Source organism: Mytilus trossulus, chromosome 10 (assembly GCF_036588685.1).
Source record: "Mytilus trossulus isolate FHL-02 chromosome 10, PNRI_Mtr1.1.1.hap1, whole genome shotgun sequence".
NCBI lineage: Eukaryota > Metazoa > Mollusca > Bivalvia > Mytilida > Mytilidae > Mytilus > Mytilus trossulus.
The window spans coordinates 24,925,303-24,952,507 of NC_086382.1; the positions used below are offsets into that span (position 1 = coordinate 24,925,303).

The 27,205-nt window shown below is 31.3% G+C and overlaps 1 protein-coding gene across 1 annotated transcript; it reads left to right on the plus strand.

Annotated features, from left to right (window-relative positions):
* Positions 1-7,778: 7,778 nt before the first annotated feature.
* On the plus strand, positions 7,779-9,435 carry LOC134686109 (kappa-type opioid receptor-like). The gene has a single exon (XM_063545786.1). The coding sequence runs from the start codon at positions 7,924-7,926 to the stop codon at positions 8,893-8,895; it is 972 nt and encodes a 323-aa protein (XP_063401856.1). The 5' UTR covers positions 7,779-7,923; the 3' UTR covers positions 8,896-9,435.
* Positions 9,436-27,205: the final 17,770 nt, after the last annotated feature.

Genomic DNA, 27,205 nt, shown 5'->3' on the forward strand with positions numbered 1-27,205 from the left:
AAAAAAATTAAAAGGGCAAAATAAGGTACGAAGTTTTAGAGCATTGATGACTAACAATTCATAAAATGTTGGAAAATATACAGCTATGGTAATCTATTTCCTGAGTAAGAAAAGTCTAAGTAATTTAAAAAAAAAAAAAAGTTTTGTAAACATATATCTATAATTCAGACCGAACTATATATTAATGTACGTGCGTTTGTCTACAAAGACTCAACAGGGAGATTTTGATATTAAGTGTTAAAGATAATACTAGTATAAAGAACAAATCAAACATTTCAAAAGAGTAAACATTTTTTAATTTAATCAAAGCCTTTGGAATTGATGCTTGTTTGTCTTTTGGTCTTTTTCTTTTTTGCAAATGTTTTGTCTGTTTCTTAAAGTACGAAGTTGGAGATTACATAAACTCATCAAAAATACCAGGATTGAAAGTCTGCCAGACTCGTTTTTCGTCTGCTCATTCGTGACGCTCAAATCGAAAAAAGTTAAAAGGGCAAAATAAGGTACGAAGTTTTAGAGCATTGATGACTAACAATTCATAAAATGTTGGAAAATATACAGCTATGGTGATCTATTTCCTGAGTAAGAAAAGTCTAAGTATTTAAAAAAAAAATGTTTTGTAAACATATATCTATAATTCAGACCTAACTATATATTAATGTACGTGCGTTTGTCTACAAAGACTCAACAGGGACGTTTTGATATTAAATGTTATAAAGATAATATAAAGAACAAATTAAACATTTCAAAAGAGTAAACATTTTTAATTTAATCAAAGCCTTTGGAATTGATGCTTGTTTGTCTTTTGGTATTTTTCTATTTTGTAAATATTTTGTCTGTTTCATTTTTAAGTCATAAGTTTAAAAATCCCATTGTCGATGTATTTTATGTAACAGATAGTAGACCTGTAATCTTCTCTTCTCTAGAGTTTACAATATAGTAATTTGTTATATATTTGTGTTTGAAACATTGTTATTATAACACACAAAAAACATAAGAAACACTGTTCTTACAATTTATAAAAAAAAAAGTTATATTCATTTAGTGTAAAATTTGAAAGATTTAGCAGTAATAGCAATATGATTTGAAAATAATGTTGAATGCCTTAAAGAATATCCCAAAAGAAGTATAACAAATTAAAACACTAAATTCAAAGGTCAAATTCAAAACTGGAAATTCACGAAAAAAGAACAAAATTAAACGTGCTACTATATCAACTGTACATTGTGTACTTTGCCTGTACCAAGTCAGGAATATGACAGTTCTTGTCCATTCGTTTTTGATGCGTTTTGTTTTTTGATTTTGCCATGTGATTATGGACTTTCCAAATTGATTTTCCTCTGAGTTCAGTATTTTTGTAATTTTACTTTTTTATGATTTTGAGGATGAAATGCATTTTATTTTATCATGTCCATTATATTTAAATGTGCGTGAATGTTTGATAAAACCATATTGTTGACGTATGCCATCTGTTTATAGTCTTTTACAATTATTAAGCACTACTAATGTAAAAGACTTGTGCAACTTAGGAAAATATATATTTAAAGCACTGAAGCTCAGAAATGACTGTTTTCAGTAAGATGATTTGTAATTCATTTGTTACAAATATTTGCTATTTGAAATTATATTTATATGTATTTATTTTTTGTGAATTTAATACTTCTGTCTGTTTTGTCATGATCGTATATTTTTGTAATCTATATTTCGTATATATTGATTATACATGTACCTATATGTTGTAAAACATTTGGTTAATAAAGAATTGAATTGAATTGAACCAACAGGACAACTAGAAAACAACAATTTGTACGTATGTAATAGTTTTTTTTTTACATAATTGAAATAACAGTTTATCAGAAACGAATTGTATGGAAAATCGATTTTTATATCCTTGTATCTATGATGAGTATTGTTTAATATTAACTGCATGCTTAAATTTCATATTCAATACGATACTACATTTTAAAATTAATCTCCCTAGTGCAGTGTCAGGGAATATTGTCATCTAAATACTGATTTACCATTTACAGAAAAAATAATTGCTATTATATAATTGGTAACGTAACAGTATATGTATTTTATAGTGAGTATTTACTACATTATGACAAAGTAACTTTTAAAGTATAATAAAATTCTAAAATCTTATTTTGTGACTAATAAAGAAATGCCTTGAGTAAAACTCATATGAATGTTGCAATATTAATTTCAATGACGTCATGAACATTTAGAATTGACAATTATTATTTTAATTACAAATGTTTGATTCGGCAAAATGTATGGTTTTATCATAAAAAGACAATTAAAAGCCTCTTTTGTTTGAATAGTCATGACAACAAATAAATGCCAATTATTTAATTAAACAGATGACTTAAACATCTCTTGTGCATAATAAGCAAAATAAAAAAAAGTATTGATCTATTTAAAACTTAATAAATTATTATTGTCTGCTGAATCTACCTTATTTCTGCAGGGAATCGGGATATTTGATTGGACAGAAGACTTTAAGTATGCATGTGTATAGGTATATATTGTCAAAACAGAACTAAATTCAAAGCATAACTATTTACAAACTATTCACACCAGGTAAGTCTTTACCATGTACACGTTATCAATTGTTTGGATATGAATTGATATTTTATATTTTATTATTAATTGAATGGATATATTTTTTTTTATTTTATGTTTTATAGTATATATATGAAAAGGATGTGATGCTTTATATTATATTCTAGTTTCTATTCATTGGATATAATTAGTTATCAAAGGTAACAGGATTATAATTTAATACGACAGACGCGCGTTTCGTCTACATAACACTCATCAGTGACGCTCATATCAAAATAGTTGTTAAGCCAAACAAGCACAATTTTGTCCTGCAATCAACCTTTTAAAGGAAAAACACTTTAGTAGAAAATTGCCACCGTTAATTGGCAATCTGACGGTCACAAATGCAGCTATACTGGCGACGCATAGCGGAGACAATAAAACGGAAATTTGCGACTGTCAAACTCAAATTGACGGTGGGAAATGTTTTAACTACAGTACTGTTATACCGATTCCAAAACATTACAGAAAGAAATAGTACGTTAGAGATTGACGGAATGTGTAAATTTGAAATAAAATCAAATGCTTGCGAAACTTCAAGAATTATTTTGCTGCAAAGACGTCAAGGTAAAACGGGACTTCATATCAATAAAAAATTTACAACTGAAGGTTAGTGCGTTACCTATCTTCGATTCAAATTTGGATAAAATCATAACAAAAATTCAATTCGTCAACTGTGGACTTGATAGTCACTTTTAGCTTATGACAAAAATGGTTCGGTGTTGACATGAATATCAATTATGCATGTAAGACCATTTTATTTATTCACTGTTCGCAAAAGTATGAATTATTCATAATACTGATGATGATTTTATCTAATTTTACTAACTATTTTGATCTGAGCGTTCATGACGAGTCTTGTATAGACAAAACGTGCGTCTGCCGTATCAAATCATAAGCCTCGTTTCTATAATAACTATTCACACTACTTGGTCGATGCTACTACTAGTGACCATTTCGTCCCCTAGGCTATCATCAGCCCAGTATTCAGCAATTCGGTGTTGACATGAATATCAATTATACATGTAAGGTCATTTTAGAAATTAGCTGTTTGCAAAGGTATGAATTAATTGGAATACTAAAGATTATATTTTTCCAATCATAGATTACCTTAGTCGTATTTGGCACAATTTTTTGGAATTTTAGGGTCCTCAAAGTTCATCAATTTTTCTTTTGTATGGCTTTCTTTCTATTTTGATCTGAGCGTCACCGATAAGGCTTTTGGTATGTCTTTCGTTTTCCTGCTTTCATTTAAAGGATGGTAAAAAACTTATATCATACTATTCACTTCATAGTTAATACACGTTAAAGCTTCGAAGAAAATAAAGCGATAAACACGAAAAGACACAGCTTACCGGTTTGATTTTTAGCAATATCATTTAGTTAGATTTTTGTCTGTTTGTCTTGATTTTTTATCAGAATTTAAATTCGACAACTGTAAATAAGAACACTATAGCGAAGGTTTTATTAATGCGAAAAATGGTTCTCACAATATTTATACCTCGGTTTCTGTTATCACATACAATCGGTATGCAGATTTACTTAAATCGCAATAATCCAACTTGCGTTTTGAATTAATTCTTCAAACATCGCAATAATAAATGCACGAACAAAACTCTGAATTTACAGTATAACACGGCCCTCTAATGCAAACGATGATTTAAGAAATAAAATATCACTGGAGTTGGAATAAATAGTTTAACCGATGAAATGTGGGGAACAGAATCTCCTTTCCCTCATAAGTCCATCTCTTGTTTTAGTGGAATTCCTGTTTTAGTTTCTATGTTGTGTTTTCTATAATGTTGTTTGGTTTATGTCTTTTTGAGACTTCACAGATTGTACCACATACTTAAAAAAAAACTTGAAGTTTATGCCTTTCAAAATGCGAACATTGCATTCAACGCGAAACTTTTTCGAGAAGACTTCAGTTAGATAAGTTCATAAAGAAATCATATTAGACGAATGCAAGTTTATAAAATCAAAAGCTATAATCATTAAACGCACCAACTATACAGCTATTTGCTGCTCTGTCCCTTCCGGGAAGCATTTTATTGTTAATGTTCATCATAAATAAAGTATTCCGACATATTTCATTGTCTAATGCTTGATAAGTGTATTCATTTACGGTTGAAATAGTAGCTATCGCTTTTGAAACAGATGTATGTGAATTGCTGTTTCATGTAATAAACGATATGATATTTACAGCTTTAAAATGTGTTAATGAATATATCATGTATATGGAGTGAGTGAGTTCTTCAAATCATAAAAACAATAAAATTTATACAAGACAAATTCAAACTCATTCAAATATCTTAGGATTTGGGATCCTCAATGCTCTTCAACTTTGTACTTGTTTGGCTTTATACATATTTTGATATGAGCGTCACTGACGAGCCTTACTTAGACGAAACGCGCGTCTGGCATACTAAATTGTGATCCTGGTACCTTTGATAACTCTTGGCACAACTATTTGTTAGTTCAGGTCATCAATGCTCTTTATACTTTATACTTGTTTGACTTTTTATCTTTTTTACCAGATAGTCACTGATAAGTCTTTTCAAGACGAAACGCGAGTCTGAAGTATCAAATTATAAGCCTGGTACCTTTGATAACTTTTATGTAATTAATATAAATTAACTAAATTTAATTAGTTTATTCAATTTAATTGTAATTCTTTAGTAGTTGTAAAAAACTGTTGACTAGTCCAATAAGTAAATTTTTTGGTAAAATCGAAAAAGATACGATCTGTCTACAATGGTCTATATATTTTTTTAATGTGGAACCTAACACTACAGGGTGATAACTCTGCAAAATCAGCTAAACGTTTTAATTACGTTGTGTTGTAAAAGAAATATTAAGCTTCTCAATGATCAGAATTGGTGGTTGTCAAATTGCTATATAATCAGTGTAATTTTTCTGACAAAACGGTTGGTTCAAAATTTTTAAAAATTTTATATTTTTGTTAAAGTGTCAAAGTAAATATTTTGATAGAATTTTAGGAAAATTAAACGTGCCAAATTAATTTTAGTGAAAGTGTTGGGTACCACCTTAAATGAGTGATTTCGACATTTGATGTTCAGTTGTTTATACAACATATATCCCAGTTTTCAAATTGTCTTCACTAGACTACACTTCTACAAAAGAATCATCAGTCTTAACTGGTGGGAAAGTTGTCTACCGCGGGATATCTCGACATACCTGCTTAATGCGAATTGTTCACAAATTCATTAATATAGTATTATCATACAGTTTAAAAGGACATGGAAGATATAGTTTATGGTGGAAATTAGTCGCGGAGTTTATCAAGCACTCCATTTGTATATCGGTACCGGAATGATTCATAACGAATACTGTTTTAAACGTTGAAATAAAAGTCTTCGCTTCTTTATGTTAATTGATTTTTCATGTAATGATTAATGTGATATTTTAAGCTTCAAAAAATTTTAATTAATATATATGGAGTGAGCGATCTAATGTTCTTAAAATCATACAAACACTTAAATGAATCTAATGTTCAGTTATTTAGACAACATAAATGCAAGTCTTCAAGCTGTGAACACTAGAATACTCTTCTACAAAAGAATCATCCTTCTAAACTGGTGAGAAATTCGTCTTCCGCGAGATATTGCGAAAGAAATGCTTAAAAGGTCGAAGTGTTTACAAATTCATAATGTTAAATTCACTTTCTGCAAACACATTAATTTAAGACACACAGACAGATGCTATAAACAAATTGATATATTAATATATCAGTCAGAGTATGAGCTTCTTTTCCTCTATCTATAAAAAGAAGATTTACGAAAAAAAAAGTCATATTTCAAAATCATAAAATCGTAAAAATTACAATTTGCAAATAAAACATTTGACATGAAAATTTCATAATTGATACGCAATTATAATACATAATAAGAATGCAATTATAATACATATTTGATATGAATTTAAATCAACTTGAATCATATCAATTTAATAACTGATAAATAATAGCAAAGGTGGGGAGAAAAATCTACCCAACTAGAAAAAAAAATATATTTATTATACAACTTGTAAAAATGAAATAAAAGGAGTTTTGCGGGTGGGAAAATTAAATTTCACGCAATGTTTTAGAATCACAAGTTATCAAGACGAATGTTAGTGATAAAAGGAAGTGCAGAAATGGCACGTAAACTTTTGTTGACCACGCAAGATAATTGACAAATAAGAAGTAAGGAATCTATTCACATGGTTTTCTACACGTGAAAAGATGTTATATACTTTAGACAATTAATCAAATAGTAACGTTATACAAATCTTACCCAATGGTCACTACAGAGACATCGTAAAATTTACAATCAAAAGTTCTAATTCTGTATACTAGTATCAGTTAAAGCTATAAAACTACAAAATTATTCTCTCCCGCTGTCTTACACTATTTTATTCTACTTCTTAATAAGCAAATAAAATTGGTTATAGTATTATCATCCCATTTTAAGGACATGGAGGATGCCATTTAAGGATTATATTAGTCACTGGGGGAATCAAGCACGTAATCCAGTAGTATATTGGTACGGGAATGATTCATAACACATACTGTTTTAAATTTTTAAAAAAAAGACAATAAAGTTGACAAAGGTGACCCGATATGAATTTTGCTGAGATTTATGTTCAATATGCTAATTTCGCTCTTTGCGAGTGTCGATTTGAACTAATGCTTCCTTAACTTTCAAACAATTGGCTTTGATTGTTCCTATTGATGCTTAAATCAGAATAACGTTTCGAATGCATTCAATCTATGTAGCATTGTGTTCATTTTAACTCCTTAGATGTAAACCCCCGGTATGTAAACAAGCTCAATACAATCTATGTTAGATATCATTTTCTTAACAAGATATACTGTCCTCAAAAGTACAAAACAAGATATGTAATCTTTAATCATGTAAATAAAACAAAAGCAGCAAAATGTGTCTGCTAATATATTGGAGTTAAGTATTGCATGACGTTGGTAATTCGTTATAGTGTAAACCTGAGGTATAATTTGAACATTAATATCATTACTTGCTTTGTGACTAATATTTCTGAATGAAAAAGTCAAAATTTTCTGTTATGTTGCCTTTTGGAGTAGCAACTTAAGTATTATTATGTGTCTTTTACTTTGCTAGAGTTAACATCTAATTAAAGTTATTTTCCATTGTAGATACTTGGAGATATCCGATATCGATCTTTGTTAATTATGATGACTTTTGGTAATAGTTCAAATAATTCAAAATGCTTATAAAGGAAAATCTGAACAGGTAACTATTCTGGATTTTTACATCGACGTTTCCATTAGTGACTCTTGTTACCATGACTAACTCAACACTGGACCAGAGCACTGGTTTTCCTGTTATTGTAATAGTGTTTATTGTTTTGCAACAACTAGTATTCATTACTGCTCTTTTTGGCAACAGTCTTGTCATATTTATATTCATCCGTAAACTTAAACTAAAAACCAATACAAACAAGTTTGTGGTGAATTTAGCAGTTGCCGACATGTGTACTGGAATAGTAGCAGGAATACAAATATTTTATTTTATGTATCCAAGTATCTCAAATAACATGACAGTTTGTTTTCTTCGATACCTGCTAATCAGTTACACGACACTGGTATCCCAATTGACAGTCTTGTTCGCAGTGTTAGACAGATACATTGCAATATGTCATCCGCATCACTACGCAAAAATTTTGACAACGAATGCAACAATTATTTTGTCTCTATTTCCATGGATATTCTGTTTATTTTTTGTTGCTCTCCCTTTCATGGGTTTGCACGTTTGGAGCCCTGGTTTTCCATGTGAATACTTATTTTTATTTCGTAGGGGTTTCTACTTGGCATCGTCACTTGTTATGTATAGTTTTAGCATGATAACCTTTGTAATGTATATTTTGATACTAAAAGCGGCTTGGCGGTTTTATTCTAGAGTCGCACCAGTAAGTGGTGGTTCTATAAATAATCAACAAACAGCGAAATCTAGGACAATGGATCGTGATGTGCGGAGTGCAAAAGTTACAGGTATCGTAACGTTGGCATTTTCGTTTTGTTGGCTGCCATTTACGTCGTTTCAATTCCGGAAAGGGATCGGAATTGATCAAATCACGATGACAGAATTTACCGTTATGAACTGGTTAGTGTTTCTTGGCCTATTAAACAGTTTAATAAATCCATTTATTTATGCCTGGAAACGTCGGGACTTTACAAAAGAATGTACCAAAATGTTTAGGTGCTTTAAAAGTAATAATCAGCAAGAAACAGTTACACAGGCTACTTCCCCGCCTTAACAAAAAACATCCGCTAGGTTTTAGAAAGAAAGTAGTTCATTTTATCAATATGAGTTTGAAGTGTAATTGTAATTGTGAAAATAATGTATCTAAGAGTCACTGAATACAATTAGTGTGCTCGCTTTTAAATACTTATATATGTCATAACTACCTTAACTGGCGAAAAAGCCCTTGCACGGTCGGAATTGATAATTGACATCCTTTTTCGACTCCATCTTCAGCGAAACAGTTTGATAAAAGTGTAATATGTACAATATAAAAACTATTTCTATGATTTGTTAAATTTTAAAGCATTGACTCCATTGCAAAACATTGGAAAGGACACATCGTAACAATTGTGTGAGCTGCATGTGAAGGTCGAATTTGCATATCTTTTTATTTTTAAAATAATGTAACGACTTAAGAACTCTATAGCGGATTCCTAGACATTTAGATTGACGGAGATTATGTTTAGGTTGAAAAAATAACGACTTCTAATTATTTTGGTTTACAACCTCTTTAATATTATTTTCTATGGGTGATAATATAAAAATGTATGTTATGATGAAGCCATTTATTAAAGTGTCTGTGATACTTATGATCGATTTATTTTTCATGCTATACTTTAATTTGATTTATTAATTTTCAATAAATGTTTGAAGACATGATTGAGTCATTTTCTCGAAAAGTGTAATTGCTTTTGTCTCTTAAATTGTTTATTAAAACTTAAGAACAACAGTTTAAGGAGCGAGTGTGTTTATGAAATTTTGAGCTACTCATCTTACTTGTAGTGGTATGAATGATTGTGATTTTAGTGCTTGTAGTTGGAGTTACATAAAATCACTGAATTAAACCAATCCAGTGTCAGCAGATACCACTGACTCCAAATGATGTCAACTTAAAAAACTTACTTACTGACCAAATTACTATTCATGACAATGTATTTATCCTGTAAGAATTAAACGCATAAAATGAAGCAACGTATAGTTTTGGACGATGTCATTATGTTATAACAACCTTTTTATTCATATATAAAACACATTAACTAGTTTATATCTTGCATTGCAATTTACTGTTATAACAGTGCACTATGTATCTGACTTTCAAATCAACAGATAAATTCAGTTAATTTAAGACATGCAAAAAGAGATAATCATTAGTAAGATCTTTAGTCTAAATAACAAATAATTTCAATCATATCAACATTTTTCTACACTATAGACAAATGTTGATCTTGATTTTTTGGAATATAAACTGGACCACATTCTTTCTCTTTGTCTTATATTTTTTTAAATTGTTGAATACCTTGCGGTGAAAAGTACCTGTTTACACCTTGTAATATGTTTTTGCTGTATAGTTGTCTCATTGGAAGTCATGTCATATTTCATCAGATTGGTACGTACGAATCAACACAAAAGCAAAACATTAAAGCATTGAATCGTCTACTGGTACGTATGAATCATCACAAAAGCAAAACATTAAAGCATTGAATCGTCTACTGGTACGTATGAATCATCACAAAAGCAAAACATTAAAGCATTGAATCTTCTAAAAACTAGTTCAATCCAATCTTGTAATGTAATTGATAGTAAGACGATCACACTGCTGATGACATTTTCCTTTTATATTTACCTTTTTAATACATAGTTATCTATCAATTATCTCTACTGCAAAGCTTAAATTGAAAGATTGTCGATGTAACCTTATGTAAATTAAAGACTGCTAATCATTTGTTCTTTAATCTTAACTTTGAATTTCTTTGAATTAAAAAAGGTGTAGATTTAATTCCCAGAACAGTCGTTAAGATACTCAAAGATCTGTCTTAAAGGAGCTTATTATATATTATGGTGTTGCATTGACGACTTCATTTCTAAGACATTTCACTACGATCTACATCAATGGTCTTGTTCAAAAATATTTCAGATTCCTTTGATCTATTCCTTTAAAACCTTATCATTAACCCTTTTTTTCTGAAGTCACATTTTAGTCATTAATGAAATATATATCTTTGGATGCTTAGAAATGTATTTGTGTTCATCAAAACTATATTATGTAACGTTCACTTCCTTGATTAAATAAAGGTTGGTTTAATTTAAAATTCATCAAATGCATCTACATTCGGAAGATGATGTTTTAAACGTTATGTCGGATATTAGTGTCCAGAACTCTACATATGCATTCGATAATGCCGTTCCTTCAACGTTTTGTAAATGAAGAATGATAAAGCGTTTTCCTTTGCTCTTCTTGATTGATTTATTTTGTTTGCTGTGCATTTATATTTTGTCATGGATAGACACCTCATACTATTTGTTTTTCTATTTTTTGGAATATGTTTGGTCACTTAATAAACTGATTTTTTTTTTGGTGTTTAACGCCATTTTTCTATCATCTTGACCCTATTTCGGCCAGATTTTATTGCTAAATGTCGCTAGAGTTTCCAAAGATAACTTTCATTAAAAAAACTTACAATCAGAGTCAATTTATATCGATGTTAAACGCACCTTGCCTCAAGAGGGATTATAACTCATATCCTGATTGTTGGTGATTTAAACTGGAGGCAGTATAGATCTACGAACTATTATGCATATCGTGTTATTATCAAATTCTTTGCAATTCAACAATCATTATTATTATGAAAGAATCAAATGGTCAAGTTGATCTGATGGCATCATTTTTTTTTATCTATTAATAGTCACATATGTCTACACTTCATTGGCTTTTAAGTTCAATATACACTGATCATTTCATTCCAGTCGAACATACAACCAGACAAACCAAATATCTATTTTGAAAGTTACTTTCAAACTTTTTATCATTTTTGTAAAATTCAAGTAATTTGAAAACTGTATGTAAAGGATAACAAAGCAACACTCACTGTATTGCTGATAAAATACCAATGATGATATATAAAAGAGGGACGAAAGATACCAGAGGGACAGTCAAACTCATAAATGGAAAATAAACTGACAACGCTATGGCTAAAATGAAAATACAAACAGACAAACAATAGTACACATGACACGACATGGAACACTAAAGAATAACTAACACGAACTCCATTTGTTAGCAAATTTGTATACACTGCCTCAGATAAAAGACAGAAAAGTCTGGACCAAGAGCATTTATTGATTACAAAAACAGCAAAAAAACACACTGTCCGTTTCACAATCAACAACGAATAATTATGTAGAAGCATGCAGATGTATCAGTTTCAACAGTACAACCAATTATGAACAAGTTTTAAGTGGACTTGCGATTGTTTCTAGGTATAAATGCTGAAAGGTTGATACTAAAGATTTATGGTTTTCTCTTTATTTTATCTACTCGTATAAATCAATATCGTTTCATATATTTAGGTTATACAGTTTAATACTAGCATTGGCTGTCACAAAACTATTCCATGACCTAAGTTGCATATTTTCTTTAAATGTTGATCCATTTATGTAATGCTGCGAACAATAACTTCTCAAGACATCCTTCTTTAGTATTATTTATAAATAAAAACTAAACTGAGACCATCTCTGATAGCTTTATGTCATAAAGCAGTGTGATAGATTGATATAATATTTCTCGAACAATATGAAATCAAAATAAACATTTGCATTTACTAGTTATTCTTGAGTTTGAGTGTATGATTAGTCTCATTTTGAAATTGATGTTGAACAGTTATAGATTGTGTCCTTGTGAAGTTCATTTAATTAAAAGTAAATTCCATTGAAATGTGACCAATTCTGTGATACTACCAATATTCATTAAATATCACACTATGATCTTCAATGTCAATTTGTTTTGGAAGATATTTAAAATTGTGAAATGAAATACTAAAATAAAACAGGATTTCCTGAATTAATTAAGGCGTTTTCCGATCTATCTTGAACACAAATTAGTACAAACCATGCATTTTCATGCATATAATGCAATCGAATGGTGTCATATAAAATATAAACATTTGTTTCAACGCGATACGAATTATTTTGTTTCATTAGAACTGGTGAATAAATTAATGGGTTTGATCACGTAACTCTTATATTACCGATCGTATTAATGTAAATATACGACATCAATTTCTTCTCACAGAAGTACGCGTGTCTGTATGCAGTGTGAGAGGTTTTTTTTAATGAAATTTGAAGCAATATTTGCTTCGTCATTTATCATCATAAGTATGAATGGAAAGAGATCAGAAAGATTGTAGCAATTATTCTGTGCATGCTCATACTGTTTTGAAAGTTGCGTTATTCTTTTTGTATCAAGATGCCTAAGTCGATTTATTCTTCATTGCATTCGTAATTCCATTAATCGGAGTTCTTAGTGCGAGCTTCGAATCATTATACAGTAGCGTGCTTTTAAAATTAAAAAACAAAACATTAATGTCAAATAGACACATTTGTATAACACTAGATATTTGAATGCTAACAGCGATTATTAGTAGCGCATTTAAATCGAAATGACTGCTCTAAATCAAAACACTGATGATGTGAGATCGATCCTTGGAACCTGGCAGATTCAATAAAGATCGACAAGTATTGCAAGTTGACCTGCCAAAGAACATAAAAAAATTCAAGAAAGAAAGGAATTATTTGACACCATTTAATACTATATAAATGCAATTAAATTCAACGTCGAAAAACAACACCGGATATCAAATTGTATCACGTTCTATATCGCATGGCTAGGTAGAGGTAAAAAAGATGTAGTCAAATTAATCATGTGTAAGGACCGTATAAACATCCCTCGTCTGTGTGTTAAAATTATCTAGAAATTGTTATATTTGTTTATTACAATCTTAGTAATATGCATACGATGAAACGGAAGAGGGCGTTGTTGCGCACCTTTAACGCTCTTTAATGCTGTCTTGTCTGTATAACCTTAACTAGAGAATTGCGGTCTGGCATAAAGTTCTGAAAGTTACTGACCTTTTCAAAACCTCAACAATTATTGGAGATAAAGGATACTACAGATACAGTTAAGTCGGCTTCATATCTTGACTTACATCTAGAAATTGACAATGAGGGTCGGTTGAAGACAAAACTTTACTACAAAAGAGATGATTTCAGCTTTCCAATTGTGAACTTTCCATTTCTAAGTAGCAACATTCCAGCAGCACCTGCATACGGGGTATATATCTCCCATTTGATACGATATTCCCGTGCTTGCATTTCCTATCATGATTTTCTTGATAGAGGGTTACTACTCACAAGTAAGCTATTAAACCAAAAGTTCCAAATGGTGAAGTATAAATCATCCCTTCGTAAATTTTACGGACGCCATCATGAGTTAGTTGACCGTTATGGTTACCGTTTCACAAATGATATCGGATATGCTCCTTACGTCGTAACTACAATCCCCTTCCCTTTCATGAATTTGACCTACCGAATTAGACTATTTACCGGATTTGTAATCACATAAGCAACACGAAGGGGGCCGCATGTGGCGCAGGATCTGCTTACCCTTCTGGAGCACCTGAGATCACCCCTAGATTTTGGTGGGGTTCGTGTTGTTTATTCTTTAGTTTTCTATGTTGTGTACTATTGTTTTTCTGTTTGTCTTTTTCATTTTTAGCCATGGCGTTGTCAGTTTGTTTTAGATTTACGAGTTTGACTGTCCCTTTGGTATCTTTCGTCCCTCTTTTATACCATATATGATTTGGTACGCCATACATGCGTTTCTTCTACACAATAATTCGAGAACGGTAATGGGGTATATGTCAAAGATACGACAATCCGACCAAATAGCAGGCAACAGCCGAAGGCCATCAGTGAAATAAAAATTGTCAGTGGTGGTCGAAAAAAAAAGCAAAAGGCAGAATCAAACAAGAGGTTGAAGGAAATAAAAATAAACCAAATTACGAAATCGTGTGCCAAATACGACCAAATACTGGCGTATTAAATTATAATCCTGATACCTGTGATAACTATTTAAACCACTGGCCAGATTCGATGTCACTGCTGGTGGACGTTTCGTCCCCTAGAGTATAACCAGCCCAGTAGTTAGCACTTCGATGTTGACATGAATATCAGTTACTAGTATATGGTCATTTTAATAATTTTCCTGTTGTCAAAGTTTTTTTTCGAAAAACTATTAAATATTTCTTATCCCAGGTATAGATTACCTAAGTCGTATTTGGCGCAACCTTTTTGAGTTTTGGGTCCTCAATGCTCTTCAACTTTGTACTTGTTTAGCTTTACAACTGTGTTGATCTAAGCAATACTGATGAGTCGTATGTAGACAAAATGCGCGTCTGGTGTATTTAATTATAATCCTGTTACCTTTGATAACTGATAAGAAACCTATACCAGAGTAAGGAAAAGTCTTATCGTTTCCAATTCAACATTTTATAAACAATATATCTACATCAAATGAGCATGTCCCAAAGACTGGGCTATTCTCGGTAACGAGACAGTCACCACCAGTGACATCGACGCGGTTGTTGTAAAATTTCAATAAACATGACCTAGATACCAGATTTATAATGTATTTAACCAGATGCGCGTCTCGTCTACGTAAAACTTATCAGTGGTGCTTAAATGACAATAGGTCAAACTAAATACGAAGGTGAACGACATCAAAAACAACAAGTACAAAAAGCTGTGATAAAACCGGCCGAGTCAATACACAAGATAAATGTCTGGGGACTGCATAATCCTATTTTTTTCAAATAGCTTAACATTTAAAAGCAATCAATATGCAAAATATAAACATATCAATTATATTTATATTTGATGTCAATACAATAATCTTCTGGGACGAATTAAACGTCTACCAGTAGATGCCAAAATAAACAAACGCATAATTATAGCTTTTAAGGTTAAAAGTGTTTAAGGAATCAAGTACATTTGATCACACATACAGCAGGCTGATATAAAATTCTGAATGCATGTCCTGTGCAACTCCTAAAATGGGAGGAGGCGCAATGTTCAGAAAAGGTGGAATGTTAAAAATGAACCATAGACGAAATGTCTATCAGCATTTGAATTTGATTGTATGAAATCTTTATCATAACAATGCATATCTATAACCATGTCTGCATTATATCATGATTTTCTTTAAGAATTTGATTGCGTGTTAGTTTCAGGATATTCAATCTATGTAGCATTGTGTTCATTTTAACTCCTCATATGTAAATCCCGGGTATGTAAACAAGCTCAATACAATTTATTTTAGATATCATTTTCTTAACAAGACATGCTGTCCTGAAAGTACAAAACAAGATATGTAATTTATAATCATGTATATAAAACAAAAGCAGCAAAATGTGTCAGCTAATATATTGGAGTTAAGTAATGCATGACGTTGGTAATTCATTATAATGTAAACCTGATGTATAATTTGAACATTAGTATCATTACTTGCCTTGTGACTAATATTTCTGAATGAAACAGTCAAAATGTTCTGTAAGGTTGCCTATTGGAGTAGCAACTTTAGTATTATTATGTGTCTTTTACTTTGCTAGAGTAAACATATATTTATAATTATAGTTATTTTTCATTGTAGATACTTGAAGATATCCGATATCGATCTTTGTGAATTATGATGACTTTTGGTAATAGTTCAAATAATTCAAAATGCTTATAAAGGAAAATCTAAACAGGTAACTATTCTGAATGACTCTTGTTACCATGACTAACTCAACACTGGACCAGAGCACTGGTTTTCCTGTTATTGTAATAGTGTTTATTGTTTTGCAACAACTAGTATTCGTTACAGCTCTTTTTGGCAACAGTCTTGTAATATTTATATTCATCAGTAAACTTAAACTTAAAACCAATACAAACAAGTTTGTGGTAAACTTAGCATTTGCCGATATGTTAACTGGAATAGTAGCAGGCATACAAATATTTTATTTTATGTATCCACGTATCTCAAATAACATGACAGTTTGTTTTCTGCGATACCTGCTAATCAGTTACTCGACACTGGTATCCCAATTGACAGTCTTGTTCGCAGTGTTAGACAGATACATTGCAATATGTCATCCGCATCACTACACAAAAGTTTTAACAACGAATGCAACAATTATTTTGTCTCTGTTTCCGTGGATATTCTGTTTATTGTTTCTTGTTCTCCCATTCTGGGGTTTGCACGTTTGGAGCCCTGGATTTCCATGTGAATACTTATTTTTATTTCGTAGGGGTTTCTACTTGGGTTCGTCACTTATTATGTATAGTTTCAGCATAATAACCTTTGTAATGTATATTTTGATACTAAAAGCGGATTGGCGGTTTTATTCTAGAGTCGCTCCAGTGAGTGGTGGTTCTATAAACAATCAACAAACAGCGAAATCCAAGACCATGGATCGTGATGTGCGTAGTGCAAAAGTTACAGGTATCGTAACGTTGGCATTTTCGTTTTGTTGGCTGCCATTTACGTCGTTTCAATTCCGGAAAGGGATCGGAATTGATCAAATCACGTTTACAGAATTTACCGTCATGAACTGGTTAGTGTTTCTTGGCCTATTAAACAGTTTAATAAATCCATTTATTTATGCCTGGAAACGTCGGGACTTTACAAAAGAATGTACCAAAATGTTTAGGTGCTTTAAAAGTAATAATCAGCAAGAAACAGTTACACAGGCTACTTCCCAACCTTAACGACATCCGCTAGGTTTTAGAATGAAAGTCGTTCCTTTTTATGTTTTGGAGTTTGAAGTGTAATTGTAATTGTGAAAATAATGTACCTAAGAGTCACTGAATACAGTTAGTGTGCTCGCTTTTTTAATACTTATACATGTATATGGATGTTTCAAAAAACTTGACTGGCTATGCAGCCCTTGCACGGTCGGTATTAACAATTGAATCTTTGTTCGAGTCCACCTCTAGCGAAATAGTTTGATAAAAATGTAGTATGTACAATATAAAGACTATTTCTATGATCTGTTAAACTTTTAATTCAAACATCTACTCCATTGCAAAACATTGAAAAGGACGCATCGTAACAATTATGTGAGCTGTATGTGAAGGTCGGCTTTGCATATCTTATTATTTTATAAATAATGTAACGACTTAAGAACTCTATAGCTGATACCTAGAAATTTAGATTGACGGAGATTATGTTTAGCTTGAAGAAACAACGACTTTTTATTATTTTGGTATACAACCTTTTTGAATATTATTTTCTATGGATGATAATATAAAAATGTATGTTATGATGAAGCCATTTATTAAATTGCCTGTGATACTTATGATCGATTTGTTTTTCATGCTAAACTTTAATTTCATTTATTCATTTAATTTATGTAAAATAAATTTTTGAAAACGTGATTGAGTCATTTTCCTGAAAAGTATAATTGCTTTTGACTCAGATATTGTTTATTCATTCCCGATATTTTTACTTTTTTTTATAGAAGAAAACTTATAGTGTATTTAACGTAAGGGTAATGAAGGCCATGCGCATTTGACATGGCAATTACATCAATAACGCAAGATTAAAACAAATCACATTAGAAAAAATCATATAATGTAAAAAAAAAATTATGATTACATGTTTAAGTAAATATACAATGTATAAGCCGTTCAAGCTTTCATTAAACACATGCTAGTGTTGCTCGTTTGGGTTTCTCTAGTCCAGTATTTTATAGTCAATTCAATGTCAGCAGCAAGTAAAAGAGCAATTTGGTCCCTCAGATACAGCTGACTCCAAAGGATGCCAACTTACAAATTTACTAACTGAAGAATTACTAAACATGACAATGTATTTATTCTGTAGATATTAAACGCATAAAATGAAGCAACGTATAGTTTTGGACGATGCCATTATGTTAAAACAACATTTTTATTCATATATAAAACGCATTAATTAGTATATATCTTTCATTGCAATGTATTGTTCTAACTGTGCACTACGTATCCAACGTTCAAATCAACAGATATATTCAGTTAAACTTAAGATATACCCAAACAGAAGATAATCATAAGTAAGATGCTTAGTCTTAATCAAAAAATAAGTTCAATCATATCATAATTTTCCTACACTTTATAGACAAACGTTGATCTTGTAATTTTTGGGATATTAACCAGGCCATTTGTTTTCTCTTTGTCTTATTCTTTTCAAATTGTTGAATACCTTGCGGTGAAAAGTACCTGTTCACACCTTGTAATATGTTTTTGTTATATAGTTGTCTCATTGGAAGTCATATCGTATTTCATCAGATTGGTACGTACGAATCAACACAAAAGCAAAACATTAAAGCATTGAATCTTCTCAAAACTAGTTCAATTCCATCTTGTAATTGATGGTAAGACGTTCACACTGCTGATGACATTTCCCTTTTATATTTATCCTTTTAATACATAGTTATCTATCAATCATCTCTACTGCAAAGCTTATATTGAAAGATTGTCGATGTAACCTTATGTAAATTAAAGACTGCTAATCATTTGTTCTTTAATCTGAATTTTGATTTTCTTTGAATTTAAAAAGTTGTGGATTTAATTCCCACAGCAGTCATTAAGATACTCAAAGACCTGTCTTAAAGGGGCTTATTATCTATTATGTTGTTGCATTGACGACTTCATTTCTAAGGAATTAACTACGATCTACATCAATGGTCTTGTTCTAACATATTTAAGATCCCTTTGATCTATTTCTTTAAAACCCTATCATTACCCCTTTTTTCTAAAGCCACATTTTAGTCTTTAATGAAATATACATCTTTGGATTTTTAGAAATGTATTTGTGTTCAATAAAAGGATATTATGTAACGTTCACTTCCTTGATTAAATTAAAGGTTGTTTTAATTTTAAATTCAACAAATGCATCTACATTTGGAAGATGATGTTTTAAACTGTTATGTCGGATATTAGTGTCCAGAATTCTACATATAAATTCGCCAATGCCGTTGCTACAACGATTTGTAAATGAAGAATAATAAAGCGTTTTCCTTTGCTCTTCTTGATTGATTTATTTTGTCTGCTGTGCATGTATTTTTTTTGTCATGGATAGATACCTCATACTATTTGTTTTTCCATTGTTTGTAATATGTTTGGTCACTTTGTTAACTGATTTATTTTTGGTGTTTAACGCCATTTCAATACTCCTGACCCTATTGTTGGCCAGATTTTATTGCTAAATGTCGATAGAGTTTCCAAAGAGAGCCTTCATTAAGAAAACTTACAATCAGAGTCAATTTATGTCGATGTTAAACGCACCTTGCCTCAAGTGGGATTATAACTCATATCCTGATTATTGGTGACTTAAACTGGAGGCAGTATAGATCTACGAAATAGTATGCATATCGTGTCATTAACAAATTCTTTGAAATTCAACCATCATTATTATTATGAGAAACTGAAATGGTCAATTTAATCTGATGGCATCATTTAGTATCAATCATCACTCAACAATTCATTGGCTTTTCAGTTCAATATTAACTCATTATTCCATTCCAGTCGAAAATATAACCTGACAAACCAAATATATATTTTGAAAGATAATTTTCAAACTTTATAATCTTTTGAAAACTCAAGTAATTTTAAAACTGTATGTAAAGGATAACAACGCAACAATTCACTGTATTGCTGATAAAATACCAATGATGATATATAAAAGAAAGACGAATGATACCAGAGGGACAGTCAAACTCATAAATCGAAAATAAACTGACAACGCCATTGCTAAAATGAAAAAGGCAAACAGACAAACAATAGTACACATGACACAACATAGAACATTTAAGAATAAGCAACACGAACCCCATGTGTAAGCAAATTTGTATAATCTTCCTCAGATAAAAGACAGAAAAGTCCGAACCAAGAAAAAATTATTGATTACAAAAACAACAAATAAACACACTGTACGTTACATCAACAAATGATTATGTAGAAGCATGCAGATGTATCAGTTTCAACAGTACAACCAATTATGAACAAGTTTTAAATGGACTTGCGATTGTTTCTAGGTATAAATGCTGAAAGGTTGATACTAAAGATTTATGGTTTTCTCTCTTTATTTTATCTACTCACATAATTTAATATCGTTTCATATATTTAGGTTATACAGTTTAATACTAGCATTGGCTGTCACAAAACTATTCCATGACCTAAGTTGCATATTTACTTTGAATGTTGATCCATTTATGTAATGCTTCGAACAATTACTTCTCAACACATCCTTCTTTAGTATTATTTAAAAATAAAAACTAAACTGAGACCATCTCTGACAGCTTTATGTCATAAAGCAGTGTGATAGATTGATATAATATTTCTCGAACAATATGAAATCAAAATAAACATTTACATTTACTAGTTATTCTTATGTTGGAGTGTATGATTAGTCTCATTTTGAAATTGATGTTGAGCAGTTATAGATTGTCTCCTTGTGAAGTTCATTTAATTAAAAGTAAATTCCATTGAAATGTGACCAATTCTTTGATACTACCAATATTCATTAAATATCACACTATGATCTTAAATGTCAATTTGTTTTGGAAGATATTTAAAATTGTGAAATGAAATACTTAAATAAAACAGGATTTCCTGAATTAATTAAGGCGTTTTCCGATCTATCTTGAACACAAATTAGTACAAACCATGCATGTTCATGCATTTAATGCAATCGAATGGTGTCATATAAAATATATACATTTGTTTCAACGCGATACGAAATTATTTTGTTGCATTTGAATAGGTAAATTAATTAATGGATTTGATCACGTAACTCTTATATTACCGATCGTATTAATGTAAATATACGACATCAATTTCTTTTCATAGAAGCGCGCGTGTTTGTCTTCAGTATGAGAGGTTTGTTTTTTAAGAAATTTGAAGCAATGTTTGCTTCGTCACGTATGGTCATAAGTATGAATGGAAAGAGATCAGAAAGATTGTACCAATTATTCTGTGAATGCTTATACTATTTAAGTTGCGTTATTCGTTTTGTATCAATATGCCTTAGTCGATTTATATTGCATTGCATTCGTAATTCCATTAATACGGAGGTCTAAGTTCGAGATTCGATTTGTTATATGATAAATTGTAGTAGCGTGTTTTTAAAATTAAAAAAGACATATAAACAAAACAGTCATGTCAAATGAGCACATTTGTATAACACTAGATATTTGAATGATAACAGCGATTATTAGTAGCGCATTTATATCGAAATGACTGATCTAAGTCGAAACAATGATGATGTGAAATCGATCCTTGGAACATGGCAACATGCAACCAGATTAAATCAAGATTGACAAGTATTGCAATAAAATTGAGAATGGAAAAGGGGAATGTGTCAAAGAGACAACAAACCGACCAAATAAAAAACAACAGCAGAAGGTCACCAACAGGTCTTCAATGTAGCGAGAAATTCCCGCACCCGAAGACGTCCTTTAGCTGGCCCCTAAACAAATATATACTAGTCCAGTGATAATGAATGCCATACTAATTTCCAAATTGTACACAAGAAACTAAAATTAAAATAATACAAGACTAACAAAGGCCAGAGGCTCCTGACTTGGGACAGGGGCAAAAATGCGGCGGGGTTAAACATGTTTGTGAGATCTCAACCCTCCCTCTATACCTCTAACCAATGTAGAAAATTAAACGCATAACAATACGCACATTAAAATTTTAGTTCCAGAGAAGTCCGAGTCTGATGTCAGAAGATGTAACCAACGAAAATAAACCAAATGACAATAATACATAAATAACAACAGACTACTAGCAGTTAACTGACATGCCAGCTCCAGACTTCAATTATACTGACTGAAAGATTATGATTTAATCATATGAACATCAGGCACAATCCTTCCCGTTAGGGGTTTAGTATTATACCATCATAACATATATGAGAAGAACATTACCCGTGTAATGCCAACAACTGTTTTTAGAATAAATGTGTTTAGTTCCGATGCAAAGACCTTATCAGTGACTCAATATTAACGCTAAAATATGCAATCTTTAATGACTTGACAACAGTATCGTAATTATATCTCTTCTTAATAAGTCTATTCAAAGGTTTTGTAAGTTAGTTGACCTGCCAAATAGCGATCAATCAATATTGACCACCAACAAAAAGCAAAGAATGGCGAAAATTGTTTCTAACATTAACAATAGATGCATCAAATGAAATGCCATTTCTGAAAAATGTTTCAAGAAAAATAGAAATACAACATGAACATACAACACTGGATATCACATTGTATCACAGTCTATATAGCATGGATATGTAGAGGTTAAACTATGTAGTTGGATTAATCATGTGTAAGGACCGTATAAACCTACCTTGTCTTAGTGTTAAAATTATCTAGAAATAGTTTTATTTGTTTATTACAATCTGAGTAATATGCATACGATGAAACGGAAGATGGAGTTGTTTCGCACCTTTAACGCTATGTAATGCTGTCTTGTCTGTTATAACATGTATAACCGTAACTGGAGAAATGCGGTCTGACATACAGTTCTGACCTTTTCAAAAACCTCAACAATTATACCAGTGGTATAATTTAACGCCAGATATGCGTTTCTTATACACAATAATTTGAGAACGATAATTGGGAATGTGTCAAAGAGGCAACAACCCGACCAAATAACAGGCAACAGCCAAAGGCCACCAATGAAATAAAAATGGTCAGTGGTAGTCGATTTTGATCTTAGCGTCAATGATGAGTCGTATGTATACAAAACGCGCGTCTGGTGTATTGAATTATAATCCTGGTACCTTTGACAACTAATAAGAGACCTATACCAGGAAAAGGAAAAGTCTTATCGTTTCCAATAATTCAACATTTTATAAACAATAGATATACATCAAATGACCATGTCCCAAATATTGTGCTATTCTCGGTAACGAGACAGTCACCACCAGTGACATCGAATCGGTTGTTGTAAAATTTCAATAAACATGACATAGATACCAGATTGATAATTTATTTAACCAGATGCGCGTCTCGTCCACATAATACTTATCAGTGTTGCTAAAATGACAATAAGTCAAACTAAATACGAAATTGAACGTCATCAAAAATTCAAATTACAAAAAGCTGTGTTAAAAACGACCGAATCAATACACAAGATAAATGTATGGAGACTGCTTAATCCTAGTTGGTTTTTTTCAAATAGTTTAACATTTAGAAGCAATCAATATGCAAAATATAAACATATCAATTATGTTTATATTTGATGTCAACACAATTATCTTCGGGGACGAATTAAACGTCTACCAGTAGATGCGAGAATAAACAAACGCATAATTATAGCTTTTAAGGTTATTAGTGTTAAAGAAATCAAGTACATTAGATCACAGATATAGCAGGGTGATATAAAAATCTGCCTGGATATCCTGTGCAACTCCTAAAATAGGAGGAGGCGCAATGTTCAGAAAAGGTGGAATGTTAAAAAAAAACCATAGACGAAATGTCTATCAGCATTTGAATTTGATTGTTATGAAATCTGTATCATAACAATGCATATCTATAACCATGTCTGCATTATATCATAATTTTTCTTTAAGAGTTTGATTGCGTGTTAGTTTTTAGGACCACTAGTGAAATGTATTTATATCTTATTAAATCACTTTTAAGTGAAGCTTCTAAATTGAAGGTTCCTAGCATAATTATTAAGTCATCTGAACTAAAACTTTACGGATACCATTGCGAGTTTGGTAGACTGTGACATAATAAATGTACAATTAACGACAATTGTCGTTTCAACAACTTTTTTCCTTTTTCTCGTGTGTCTTTTACTACGGTTAATTTTTGTATTCAACTCGTCATTAGCGGCACCCTGTCTGCTTTTACTTGAAAGACTAATTGCTATTCTTTCTTTGTGCAGTTTGCAAGCTTATAAAGTAACGTACAAAAAAGAAGATGAGGTAAAATTGCCAATGAGACAACTCTCCACAAGAGACTAAAATGACACAGAAATTAACAACTATAGGTCACCGTACGGCCTTCAACAATGAAAAAAGTCCATACCGCGTAGTCAGCTATCAAAGACACCGATATGACAATGTAAAACAATTCAAACGAAAAAACAAATATGTAACGTGCTTTGTGAGCTGTTGTTTGTATGTTCCACTGTTTTCTATTGTTAATGCATTTGTCTGTGCTTCTTTCGTCTTGCGTTTTCTTTTTATCTGTGTCTTCCTCTTTATATTTTTTATATTGTATTGTCCCTGAAACACCCTTCCCATATATTGCATTTTGCCAAATGTCAACTATGTTTTTCATGTATTAGATTAGTATTTGTGTTGAAAATGGGAATGTTGTTGGATAGAGTAACGTAGTTAAGTCATATAAAAGTTGACAAAGAGAAAGCTGCCGCAATATAGATTTTTCTGCTAAATAAAGTAAAATTACTAAAAATACCGAACTCTCAAGGAAAATTCAAATCGCAAAATCAAAAGCTGAAACACATCTTCGAACAAAAAAAACTGTTTATATTCCTTTGGCATAACTTTTTGGGTTCTCGATGTTCTTCTATTTTATACTTGTTTGGCTTTATAACTCTTTGTATCTGAGCGTCACTGATGATTCATATGAAGACGAAACGCGCGTCTCGAGAATTAAATTGTAAGCCTGATACCTTGACAACTATTAGTACGGTGATCAGACCCAATATTTTTTAGATTTAATCGTCAAACATACTATATGGCTATATTATATATCATTGGATTCGGAAAAATGAGTACTATTGAAATATCGATGTCGTCAAAAAGAAATGTGGTAATTTTTGTGGGTTTTTTTATTCCATACTTTCAAAATTTGAAGAAATATTAAGCAATTTAGGTTAAATTCTAGATACAGACATTTTCTTATATTAATTATCACTGAATTATCTCGAAAATGTTAAAAAAATGAATAGGAAATCGATATTTTCTGGAAATCGGCGTTTTTCAAATACTTGTTCTATTACACAAGATCAACCCATATTCTGTTAAAAATTACAATAGTTACCTTGCCGGTTGACATTCATCCTCATCAATAAATGATAAATATTATTTTTAACCTGCATCCTACTGTCATAAAGGCATAGTTTGCATAATATCATTCATGAAATTCATTAAAACTAAAAAGCACTCAATGCTTCGAAAATAGATACAATTCAACATTCCAATCAAAGAGATCCATACAACAGAATTATGTCTTCTGATTAATTGTCAAGAATCATGATTTAAAATTTTCTACATAAAGCCCTGTACATGTAAGGTTTTGTAGTGAACAAACACATGACTCCTTCACATGCAGATTTTGCTTTCAATGAAGACACAAGATCCTGCAAGAATTCTGTTGAAATATGCCCTTTAAAATACATGGAGTGTAATGCCTCATTTTACCCTCGCCAACCGTATTCTAAGTTTGACCGGATAGGGGGTTAGCAATGTGTAATGCGGTAAAAATTCTTAGTTTGAAACAAAGTACGTAACACACACTGTTTCAGTGCTGTCACGCAGGAAGGTAACGTGACTAAACTTACATCTTTACTAGTGGCAAACTTAAATAATTATTATATGATGGAGTAGTTTAAAAGAGATAGTTTTGATCACAAACCTTTGAAATTATCTCTTATGCCAAAACAAGGACTTCATTATTTTCAATTTTACCGAAACTCTAAAAACAACTGTACAAGTCGTGCTTGTCCTTCGAAATCTTGTAGACAGTTTGTATACCCACTTGAAACGAAGTTGCGTCGCAACCGGTAAGTACATGTACAGCAGGCAATACTTTACAAATTGTTGGGGAAAGACAGACACGTAGTTATTGAATGGGTGAAAATCTCCGCCAATCATTTACACTGCTAATGTTCCATATCTGCAACCACAACTCGCTTGTATATGACCTATTTTTTCTATAGTAGCGAACACACAAAACAATTATAGTTGTATAAGAGGTCCGTATGATTGTTCTTCCAGACTTTCACATTTCCCTAAACTCCGTGTCAAAGTTTAAGGCATTGGATATAGGCCTTCTCTTGAGTGCTGAACAAGCTACGACAGCCATGAACAGTGTTAATATAAATAATTTTGACCATTTCAAATTTAACAAACTTTCTGACTATGTAAAGCTCACATCAGGTGGAATCTCATGGGAGTTGCCAAAGTTTTCCACAAGAGACTTAAGATTCGAATTGCTTCTCAGATTCCGACTATTTCATGGTGCCGTCATTTTGAAAAGGGGATAATGGAATGGGTGCTACAATACATGTTCCATGATAACATCCCTCATCTCTACATTTTTCTGAAATCAGTGCACATCTAATCACAAGTTATGGATTTATGCAAACTGAAAGTATTTCCCACGATTTATATTTAAGGTTTGTGTTTGACTTTGATATTGGACTATAAAAACTCCTTGTGATCTTAAGATCTTAAAATGTTTAGACATGTTCAAGTCTTCCTCGACAAC

Coding starts and splice junctions, on each gene's coding strand:
- LOC134686109 (XM_063545786.1), top strand. CDS start 7,924: ATGACTAACTCAACACTGGACCAGAGCACTGGTTTTCCTGTTATTGTA.